At 34.7% G+C, this 12,341-nt stretch overlaps 1 protein-coding gene across 5 annotated transcripts in view; it reads left to right on the top strand.

Annotated features, from left to right (window-relative positions):
* CCDC102B (coiled-coil domain containing 102B) overlaps positions 1–12,341 on the top strand; it is a 148,234-nt gene that overhangs the window by 14,948 nt on the left and 120,945 nt on the right. For 3 of the 5 annotated variants that reach the window (XM_070421543.1, XM_070421547.1, XM_070421546.1), the window contains exon 1: positions 8,099–8,204. The exons of the other annotated variants lie outside the window; for them this stretch is intronic. In XM_070421543.1, the coding sequence (XP_070277644.1) occupies positions 8,106–8,204 (99 nt within the window). In that variant the 5' untranslated portion in view covers positions 8,099–8,105. Of the gene's footprint in view, positions 1–8,098; positions 8,205–12,341 lie in introns of those variants that run through there. 5 annotated transcript variants of the gene reach the window in all.

The raw sequence follows: 12,341 nt of genomic DNA on the forward strand, positions 1-12,341 counted from the left end.
TGTTGAGAGCTAAACGGTATCAGAAGGGACACCAGTTGGAAATCTATTTCAGTAATCTAAGAACGAGCTGATCCTACTTGGACCAAGGCGGCTGAGATGGAGAAAAGTGTACTCAGATAAAAACTCAGAGAGTAAAATGAGCAGGACTTGGTAAATGATTGGATGTAGGGGCTGATGGAGGATGATTAGTAAGGGAAGTCTTAATTTTGCTTACTCAAGCTGAAAGAATGGTGTTGACTTTTAATAATAGGCAAAAAGTGCAGGGAAGCCAGAGTTAATGTCCTATAGGATGAGAAATATGAAGAGCTCTCCCTAAACTCCCAGCAGCAGCAAAATTCATGCTTTCCATTACCACATAAATGCACACACATACACAAAGATAGTTTTCATTTCCAGCAAGCCCGAGGAGTCCAAATTAATAACATTAATTTGTTATGGCCCAATGGACACATATAAACATAATTGCATGCATATGCATTTTGGCAGTTGTCAACTCTATTTTAATTGAATGGTAACTTTAGTTCCCTCTAGATTCCTTAATTGAGTGTCTTCTACATTCTAGTCACTGTGAGGACAAGGATAAATAAGATGCAACTTCTGCCCTCAAGCTCATAGGCTGGTGGTAGAAACAAATATATTACAACTGTCATGTTGTGTCATAAATCCAGAATAAAGTAGTTAACCAAAGTATGGAGCCACAGATGAAGGAGGAACAAACTGATCAGGAAGAAGAGTGTAGATAAATCATTTCTCAAGCTCATTCACCCTCCATTCCCATTACACATGCGTACACACACACACACACACACACACACACACACACACGTGCGAAAGCAAGCAAATTGAACTCCATTTTGGTTTCAACTAGTCTCTGCACTCAAAATGAAATCCATTGGACTCTGAAAAAAGTAAATAAGAATTCCAGAAAATTGTAAAAAAAAAATAGTTTCTGCATCAACATATTTTATAGGTATAAGATCTATGTCTTTTTATCTAGACTGTGTAGCTTACTATAAGTGTAAGCTGAGAGTTGATGACAAGAATTGAGTGAGTCAACTTCTGCTGATATGGTCTCTGAAGTGTGTATCCTCTTTGGACAAGAACCAAGGAAAATCAGTTTGAGTTGTTTACTTCAATCTGTCATTTCATTTTCCCATAGCTTCAGATAATTTGGAAGTTGGATTTTTTATATTCCTATCTCTTGTTCTTTGTTTTATATTTGAGTGCTTTGCTTTCTAAATTTTATAAATCTCACTTTCCCTTGAATTTATTTGAGCAGATATTTCACTGTCCAATGGAGGGATAGAAAACAGAATGAATTGTTCTATAAGCTGATTCTTAGGATAACATCCTTTACCTTCGTTGAAGATTTGGTGCTAGTAATTAGAAATGTGTGCACATTGGTTTCATAATGTGTATTTTTTCATAATGTGTATTTTAATTTCAGCCAAAAATTCCTGATGTACAGAAAGGAAATTTTATGTAGTAAAAAGAATCATAAAATAGTAGCTACCATTTATTGAATGTCTATATTGTGCCTGGATATCTATATCTGTATCTATATCTGTATCTATATCTCTATATCTATCTATCTATCTATCTATCTGTCATCATCTATCATCTATCTATCTATCTCCCATGTTCAAAGGCTGTTAAATCGCATTGTTTACCCATATCTTCAGAAAAAAATCACTTCTACTGTCGTGGTAAACAACCTGCTTCCCTATATATAATGGTCTGGCCCTCTAGCAACTTCAGTGCAAAATTATAGCTAATTTGCCTACAAACATCGGGTGGTCATAATAATCTGGCCACTCAGTATATATAATATAATATAATATAATATAATATAATATAATATAATTGCATTTTTAAAGCTAACTTATGAGGTAGGTGTTATCACTCTGGGTTTATTGTTAAAACTGAGTCTGGGAAAAGTTAACTTCTCTAAGGTCTCACACCTTGGAAGGTAAATCAAATCCCTTTCACTATACCCTCTTCCTCTTTTCTTTTCACTTTTCGGATTAACAAAAGAAATTGCAACTTTTTAAGATCAGTAATAATGGCTAAAAGCAGCAGTAAATAGAGAAAAAAATCAGTTGGTCTGACATTAATGTATAACAAAATGAGAAAGAAAATGTTTTTGCTTTCAAGTTAACTTCTGGTATGATTAACAAGATGTGCTTGCCTGCTCTGTTGTTTTATATTTTGAGAAAAAAAAAAAGCTGTGAGTTGTATTCAAGCCAGAACAGTCCCAAGGTGATCAGAGCACTTACTCCTTTGCTGCTTAGGAAAAATAATGTTATTTTCCATTTATTTTACTGGTAGGTGATATCTGCTGTTATAAAACATTACATTGTTTTTCTATTTTTTATTTCAGTTTATTATTACTTTTATGAAATGCTTAATTGACATGATTATATTTGTCTGAGAATTCTTTTGACTTGTAATGGTACAAATAATCTGAAAGCATAAAAGACATTTTAATATAGGTTTGTTTTCTGGATTTTATGCAACAGAACTCAGTGGGAGACATGGGACTCTGAGGTCAGATCTTTCATGCTGCCAAAGATTGTTTGAAATTTAAAAGCAGATCTGGCTTTCATAAGCATAATGAACAAGCGGAACTCAACATTTGAATTTAGTTCTCTTCCAAAATATTACTTACTTTCTTTTTCACATTTTCCATTTTAATTTTAGCATTTGAATAACAAACTAATTATCTTGATTCTGTTCTTATGTGTCCCAATTTTTTTTTGAAAATGGAAAAATGTTGAAAGGAGATGGGGGAAATGGTTGGGTTTGTTTTTCCCCTCAAGTCCAATTATCTTTGTTTTGCCAATGCTCATTATTTTGAAGCATGCTCAGAGATTTTTTTGGTTATGTCGTTAAATTAAACATTTTTATAAATGCAAGAAAGATAACTGCATGTTTTCAAGCAAATGGTCATGTGTGCATATGCATGTGTGTGTGTGTGTGTGTGTGTGTGTGTGTGTAGAAACAAACAAGACAATAGATTACTTTTCATAAGACTTGTTAAGGGCTTTACATGTCATTTGTTTGTTGAGACTTCATTTCCATTAAGAGAGGCATAGTTGATCATGACATTCTGATAATGTGAGCATAATTGTTTTCTTGAGCACTAATTTCATAAGGAAATATCTGAAGAATTGAATCTGGGTAGTTGGGTAACTAAAATAGGAATCAACAATAGTGAATTATGATATATACCATACATTTCCCTATATTAAAGAGACATGATTAGAGGGTAAAGAGGAAGCTAAAATTATATATATATATATATATATATATATATATATATATATATATATATATAATATAATTTTATTGGAATTAAACACAGTAAATTTTCTGGACATTTTTGTATTTCATGCCCACTTAAAATCTACATACTAGACCACACTGTTTCACTATAAGTAACTGGGAAACCCGGAGTTCAGACGAGGGTCTGTCTTTTCACGGGACAGTCCTCCTTTCAAGCAGAGTTGATTGAACTGCAATTTGCTGGGAACTATGAGCTGTATTGAGGATGTATAACTACAGTCCACCTTATTCTCCCCCTTGAGTGGTTGAAAAGTTCTTAGTCACATGTTAATACTTTGTCCTCAGCCCCCAAGCAGAGGGGCTTTCCCCCGTCCTCTGACCCCTGCGTTCTGTACTTCCATTAGAGCACAAGTCGCTATATTGTGATAATATTCTCTTTATCACATCTGATCTTTTGCTTGATCTGGGTGGATTCACTGTTTGTAAGGACTGCACCTAGCAAACTGGCTGCTTTCTGATTATCTAAGTGATGGGGTCCCATGCCCATGGCTTCTGGAAAGAGAACAAATGATGATTAGTTATGAATAATGCTCGCTATTCCGTTTGGAAATCTTTTCTAAATGCAAGGGAATGAGAGATTTCTCTTAGTTAATTTCTATGAGCTCCATTGTTTTGTCTCACACCCTATTTGGAAGTGAGATTTTTAGATGGTGTGATGCAGCAATTAGTTCCATGTGGATTAGTTTCATCTTTGTTGAAAAAGGGAAAAATAATTCTCCATACTGACCTGTCATAATCAGGGAGCACAGAGGTGTGGGTCTGTGTTTGGACTCAATTTTCTTCCATTAGTCTATGGTCTCTCCTTATGCCAGTACTTCATGGTTTTAATTATTTAGTTTTATAGCAGGTTCTGTAATTCCTCTAACATTGTTCTTCTTTAGCATTTTGTTGTTTATTTTTGAATCTTGGCATTTCCAAATGAAGGCTAGAATCGACCTGTCAATTTCCACAAAATAAACCTTCCTAGGTTTTGACTGGAATTACAGGTTGAGTTGGGTGAAGTTGTCATCTTTACAATTTTGAGGTCTCCAGTATATAAACATGATATATCGCTACATTAATTTAGTTGTTATTTGTTTCTCTCACTAACATTGTAGTTTATACAACATAAGTTTATCCATATTCTATAAATCCCTAACCATTTTGATGTATTTGATGCTATCATAATATAGTTTTGATGCTATATAATATTGGGTTTAAAATTTGATAACTGATAAGTATTTGTTTCTAGAATACAGAAGTATACCTGATTGTGTATATTGACTTTATATTCAAAACACTTACTAACTTGACTGTTCTAATAGTCCATGAAATGATTTGAGTTTTTTAGTGACAAATCATACTGTAGGAAAATGAGTGTTTTCTTTCTTCCTTCCTATTTATCAGGTGTTTGGGGCTCCAGAATTTAAAAACAAATAAAAACCTCTCTACTATCTAATATGTAGACTCATTATTATTTATTACAAAGTTAGATTGTAGAGACTGACATTTTAAATGTCGGGTACAGATATTTCAAAATAGTAGGAGAAGGATCAGCTTACTCGGTATTAGAGTGGAAATCTCATTTGTCTTTGGGGTGGTTGAATTCCCTGTCAAATGTTTTGTGTTACGGAAACTGCAAATGTGTTTGGTTAAATTCTTTACCCTTAAGCTTTAGACTCAAGAATAATTTAAAGGAAATTTCATCCATATGTTTATAATTTAATATGTTAGGCTGATTTTTCCTTCTTTTTTTTAATATTTCATGTATAAGAACTCTCTTGAGCGGCTTCTTTCAGGGATCTTTTGGCAAGATTAAGTCACAAACCAAAAATTTCAGTTTGGAATCCAACATACATCAATGATGTGTGGATTCTGCAAAAGACCAATAAGTTTTCTTATTTTGAAACTAAATGCCATAAATACAGAGTTGAAGATTACTCCGTGGCATTGAAGGACAGTGAAAATAATTCTGATTAGTGTTAACTCAGAGTCAATAAATTTTCTTATTATTAAATTGTACTATACTTTGGAAAATTGTTAGTATTCTTAGTAATTCTATAAAATATACTTCTTTTACCATTTACTATCATATGAGAGTCACTGTTCAATGAACTATTTCAACCATACATTTTCATTTACTTCATGAGATCTGTCAAACAATTTCTAAATGTCTAGTCTTTTCATTTCTAGGCCCCCTTCTTTTCTATCATAGCATAAAACAGGTTTAGCAAACATGTACAACTTGGATATAAATATGTAATATTGTATGTCAGTGATTATTAATTTATGGTCTGCAATGCAATGATCATTTATTGAGAACTTGATTATCCTATGCAGACACTTTATATTTTTTGAGTCTGAAAAAGACATTATAAGTATGTGACATGAACCTTGGAAACAATAATGACACATAGAAATTCATATCCCAAGTATGTTGAAAGTAACTATGATTCCCCTTACATCTTTGTTTGCTCCTGTATAATTATAGTGAAAATAGATCAAACAGAAATGTGATTTGACATGGAGGAATTATTTTCTTTGAGTACTGCCGGCATTTCTATACATACACAAATGTTTAGCTAGCTTAGGCTTCTAAATAATAATATTAAAGTCATATACAACCAGGCTAAAAAGCATGTGTGTACTATGTGTATATGTATACATATACATTTCATACACATACACATATGTGTATATACATACAAATACCTGTGTAGTATTTATATTTTGAGGTGGCTTGGGAAGGCACTTTAAGAGTACTGAGACCTAATTCCTTAATTTCCCTCTTTTGGACAAGCAATTTAATGTAATGTTCATGGAGGAAAGTTGGATTTCAGCTTTCTTGTTCTGAGGCCAAAAACATGAGAACAGGGCATGGCATGTTGGTGGTCCCTACCATCTTTGTCCAGTCTTCCTTGACTTTAGATTTTTATTTTACAAGAGACACAAGAAGGTGGTATCAGCTGCTAATTTCTGTAGTTTTCTGGATGGTGTAATGGGTTGAAACTAAATTCTTCCCCTCAGGCCTCAACCTCCCTAAATTAAAGGGCAATGAGACTATATACTTTGTTGTGGCATTTGGGTCAGGACACTGGCATTTCTCCTAAACATCGGAGAAAGAAACAATTTGGCATAGTGATAATAGCTCTGAACTTTGAGATGAAAGATCTGAATTAAGCCCTGTTTTTGTCACTTATCAGGTTTTCTGACTTTGGTCCAGGTACCCATACCTACCTAATAGAATTTCTGTAAGCATTACGCAAAATGTGCACTAAAAGTATCTTTAATATATATATGCAAATGTAAAGAGTTATTACATCTGGAGGTTGATGCTTAAAATTCTGCTAGCATTTATCTTAGTTTAAGTCTTCTATGCCTCTTAAAATTTAAAAACTCAAAGCAGGGGAACACATTGAAATCCAAGGATGTGAGTGAAGAACATTCCGCTCACAAGGACCTAAACAGGAATAAAGAGTGCCCCTTTGGAGAACAGGAAGGTCAGCATGACTGGAGCAAGAAGAAAAGGTGAAGGAGGGAGGGATGGGCAGGAGTCAAGGTCAGGGAGGGAGGCTGATGATCCATTTATGTGATGTTAACAACGGGCAATAAAAACAAAGCCTACACCTTGATCTTAGCCCATAGAGAGCTTTGGGGGAGAATCTGAACCTCACAAGTGTAAGATAATAAATTTGTATTGTTTTAGCCATTAAGTTTGTGGTAACTTGTTATAGCAGCAAGAGGAAACTCATACCAACCTTACCATGCTAATTCTTTGCAGAATTGCCTATTTCCCCTTAGCTCAGGTTAAATGTGTTTTATTGTGGCAGTGTCTAATGATTATACTGAATGAAGACCAACTTCTATATTTAAAATATTGCTTTATTTGACCATCAAGACAAGAATGACATCTTACACAACTTTTTGGGGTGTATTTTATTTTTGAAACTCCTGAAGATTACCATGGCAAATATTTGGGGTACGAAACCCTCAGGAGCCCTTAAGAAAGAGTAGCTGCAAATCCAGGAGCTGCCAAGTTGCTTGTTGAACTTGAGGGGGTGGGGGGGATATAGGTTTCTTAAATCTGGTCTTTCTCTTGTCCAGAAAAAACCTGTCTTGTCCCATCATTTCTAGATGAGCTCTATAGCATTTGATGAACTAGTAATCATGTGATTTGGGCGTTTTATTCTTTGATTTATCATTCAGAAGGGTGAATTTTAATCTCTGCCACCAACATGGTCACAGGGCTCTACACTGATAATTAAATTCCAGGTCATACATAAGAAATAAAGCTTAACAAACAATATCACACATGCCTTATATTAATATTGCTTTGCCTCAGTAAGAAGGAGGGTGAATGAAGCAAAATCTTTGGAACTAGTCTGCGTAGGTGTAGCTCACAAAAGTCTGAATTCACTGTAACATTGCTGCTCTTAGCTTTTTGATGTGGATACATTTTAGCCAATTTGGATTATTAATGTAAAGAACCTAATATTGGAAGATGAAACAGACTTAAAGAATACATTTTTTATTAAAAAATTTTATAGCTACTTTTCAGAAGTAACTATGACAGTCATTTGGGCTGTATTCTCCAAACTTCCTTATTAAGCCTGTGAAAACTTTCCAATCAGCTAACAGAGAACAGCCATGCACATTCCATCAAATGGGTGTGAGGAAATATTACTAAATCATTCTGACATACAAAGACTTTCTCTTGTTTAATACAAAGGATAACCAGATCTGTGAAGAATTTCTGACTTCGTCTCACATTCTTTAAGAGCATGTGTGAATGGGATGCATGGCCTAGGAATTTTGTTGAGGAAATGCATAGAACAGTTGGGATAGTCTGTGGTTTTGTTCCCGGAAATTCTGAAATAAATGTAAGTATTGGAATGTTGATGAATTTGGTATGAAAGAAAATCTGTAATTCTAACAAATAAGTAACTTTCAAATAAAAAAATGAAAAGCATAACCCCTCTCTCTTAATATCACCTGCTTGATAGTGGAACTGGGGTAGGGATTCTTTCATAGGTAATTTGCTCTTACTAATAATAATTATAATTTTGAGTTGTTAGGCATGTGCTCTTCTGGGTTTTATTTTAATTTCTTTTAACTATTATCTATGGGTAAAGTTACATTGTACTCCATATTACTTAACCGCTATGAAATTATACAACATGATGTATACAGGGCCATGTGAATTCCAGATTCCTGGCCAATTTTGGAAAGCAGTAGAGTAAGATCTTTGACATGATCAGGTTTGTTTTTGCGGTGTTCTTTCAAAAAAAGTGCACTCTTGGCTGTCAGCCACCTGGAAATAGTAGCAGGATTATTTCGTATGAAAGTAAGATTTGACTGGACGTTATAGCTCCACCATAGCTAATATTACTTTCATTTTTAGCTTAAGGTCTCAATGAATGTTTTTGGCTTTTTTACTTGGCATTATTAAGTTGGATTAGATTGCAAAAAATTGGGGTAGTTTGTGGTTTTGTTTACTGAAACCTTGAAATAAACACAAATATTAAGAAATGCTGAGGAATTCAACAAGTGTCAGGATTCCAGATAGGCAATAAGTAGCATAAATTGCATATAGAATGTTTGAAGAAATATACTAAAGCTGTGAACTAAGACCTTAGATAAAATATCCTTATGCCTTACTATTTGTTCACTGGCGAGACATTTGAGGAATATTTTTAAAGATAATTTTCTTGAACCTGATTTGCATTTCTAAGAACTACACAAGAGTAGTTAAATTATGTTATATCCTCCAAGAAATTCTAGATTATAGGAACCCAAATTTGTATTTGGCAGGCAAAACACTACAAAAGCTTTGAGATGATCAGCCTGCCAGAAAAGAGAAATGTTATTTTTCCAAGACTCATTACAAATTATACATTGGCACTTTATAAAATGGACTGTGGATTGTGGATTTTGAATCCCTCCTTATTCTTTTATTCATATTCCAAAGGAGTACAACTGATCACTTTCTACCTCTGACTTATAAGATAGTTTTGTTTTTTTCCACTTAAAAGCACAGAAAACATTGTTGTTGTCTGAGAATGGCAGCAATAACATCAAGATATGATTTGGAGCCATTATTCTGAAATAGTTTATTTTGAAAGAAATGAAGTTAATTTTTATCATTGAACATTGTCTAAGAAAAATATTGTTTTTCTTAAATAATGTTTTAGTGGAAACCTAGACTAAAATAAAACCACCACATTGATTTAGAACAGTGCTACATGGATTAAACAATATTAGGTAACGATAATAGGGTAAAGAGATAGGAAGCAATGAAGAGTCAGAATGAGGCATGGCTTATCATCTGAATTATATGCAGATTCTTTAAAGATAATTTCCATATGATTAGATAATGCAATTTATAACTTATTAATGGCTCTTGGCAAACATGAATATACTTGTTTTTAAATGTTTACATTTATGCTTGTCTTATACTACAATGCTTTGGGGAAATAAGTAGCTAAGCTTTAAATAATTGGTAACATGTACAAATTTATTTTATATTATTCAGTTGCCCTCTTTGTGCAAGTATTTCCTGCCTCTATAGGATTCTAAAACCTCACATTCACAGCAAACAGACTATAACCATTTGTATAATTCACCACAGTGTACGGGTTCTTAAATGTAATACTTAACCATGGTCAAAACTGGAACTATATTAAAATGATGTCATATAACCATTCAATGTTATTGTTTTACTTAATCACTGCGACTGTTTCATTTATCACTGCCACAACTGCATTTTCAACATTTACTATTTAGGTTTCTTGCAAAGCGTCCTTAAAAATACATTATTTTTCCTGCTTTAGACCCATACAAATGCATACTTTAAAAAATTTTTTAAATATGTTTTTATTGATTTCAGTGAGAGGAAGGGAGAGGGAGAGAGAGCTAGAAACATGGAAGAGAGAGAAACATCTATGGGCTGCCTCCTGCTTGCCCGCCACTGGGGATCAAGATGGCAACCTGGGCATGTCCCCTGACCAGGAATTGAATTGGCAACCTCCTGGTGCATGGGACAGTGCTGAACCAACTGAGCAACAGGGACAGGGAAAAATGCATAAGTTTTTATACTAATCCTTTGTGCATGCTTCACAGGCCACATTTTAAAATATAATATGATATTTTACTTTCCTGAACATGGAAAACAGATCCCCCTTTTCTCTTTTTATCAGAGTATATGGTGTCATAGCTATAGTAACAACTGTTCCTTAGCATTATGTTTTGAATCTATTTTTCTCTTTGCTTATGACTTTTATTAACATTATTTTGTATGTAGTAGAGGACCTAAGCTTTTTTGGAGAAAAAAAATCTAAAAAGAGTTTAATTTAGAATTCATTTCCTATAGGTTAATGGAAAGCAATAAGTATAAACAATAAAAAATCCCTTGGACCCTATTTTATTCTTCTTCCATAGTGTAACTTTTGCCAAAAATGCTTTTATTTCTGGTCTGCTTCACTCTTCAGATAATGCATAAGATGTCACTTCAGAGAGACTTCTCTAACTAAGTATGTAGGTATGTGTTGAACCACAGTACACTGTTAATTTCTTTCAAAGGCATGGAAATGCACGATTATTTGATGTATTGCTGTTGATTATTGGCAAGGTACCAGGATGGCAGAAGCCATGTCTGTTCCCTTCCCTATCACAGAGGAGGCCAAAGGTAGATTTTCTGCCGAGATGCAGGGCCTCTAAGGGGATGGAGGAGAGTCAGACATAGGTCAGCTAGTTGCTGCCGAAGGATGAGAAGCCAGGGAGAAGTGGGCGTATGGAGGAAAGGCACAGTGCTCCTATAAAGCAGTCAAATGGCACAATGAATATTGTTGAGGTGAGGTTTGTACAAGGAACAGAGATAGGGTGGCCGAAGCATGGGACACAGAAGCAGAATGACAGAGAAGGGTGGAGGGATGGACAAGCCCCAGATCAGCAGTTCCATAATCTATGATGAGAAGACTGAATTCGCTCAAACCACAATGTCAGCTCAGCCATTAAAAAGAAGGAAATCTTGCCATTTGCGACAACATGGATAGACCTAGAGGGTATTATGCCAAGTGAAATAAGTCAGACAGAGAATGACAAATAGTGTATGATTTCACTTCTATGTGGAATCGAAAAAACAAAATATATAAGTAAATAAAATAGAAACAGACTCAGATAGATATAGAAAACAGACTGACAGTTGACAGAGGGAAAAGGCTTGGAACTGGGTGAAAAAGGTGAAGGGATTAAGAAGTACAAATTGGTAGTTACAGAGTAGTCACAAAAATATAAAGTACAGCAGAGGGAATATAGTCAATGATATTGTAATAACTATGTACCAGGCCAGGTGGGTATGTGAAATATTGTGGGGACCACTTTGTAAAGTATATGATTGTGTAACCACTATGCTGTACACCTGAAACTAATCCTATATAATAAAAGGCTAATATGCAAATAGACCAAACTGCAGAATGACCAGTTGCTATGATGCTCACTGAGCACCAGGGGGAGCGCTGCTCAGCCAGAAGCCGGGCTCATGCCTGGCGAGCGCAGCAGCGGTGGCGGGAGCCTCTTCTGCCTCTGCGGCAGAGCTAAGGATGTCTGACTGACAGCTTAAGCCCGCTCCCCGCTATCAGTTGTACATCCCCCAAGGGCTCTCAGACTGCGAGAGGGTGCAGGCTAGGCTGAGGGAATCCCCTCCCCCCCCAGTGCACAAATTTCATGCATTGGGCCTCTAGTTGTTATATATCCCCAAACTAGGTTGACCCCTTGTAAGTGTATGACTTAGGCTGCTTACATTAAGACCCTAAGTCCTAGGTTCTCATCTCTTGGATGGAGATAATAGTATTGAATATTTAACTGAATAATATGAATATAATATAAAATTCAGACTATAACTTTATTAAATGAAATTCAGAACTTTTTGTAAAATTAATATATCTATTGCAATCTTTTTTTTTAAGTATATCATTACCTTTTTAAAAGAGAGAAAAAAAACTGAAAAAATTAACTAATGC

This window comes from Myotis yumanensis, unplaced genomic scaffold (genome assembly GCF_028538775.1).
Source record: "Myotis yumanensis isolate MYYU_CA2020_CCGP unplaced genomic scaffold, mMyoYum1.0.hap1 SCAF_7, whole genome shotgun sequence".
Classification (NCBI taxonomy): domain Eukaryota; kingdom Metazoa; phylum Chordata; class Mammalia; order Chiroptera; family Vespertilionidae; genus Myotis; species Myotis yumanensis.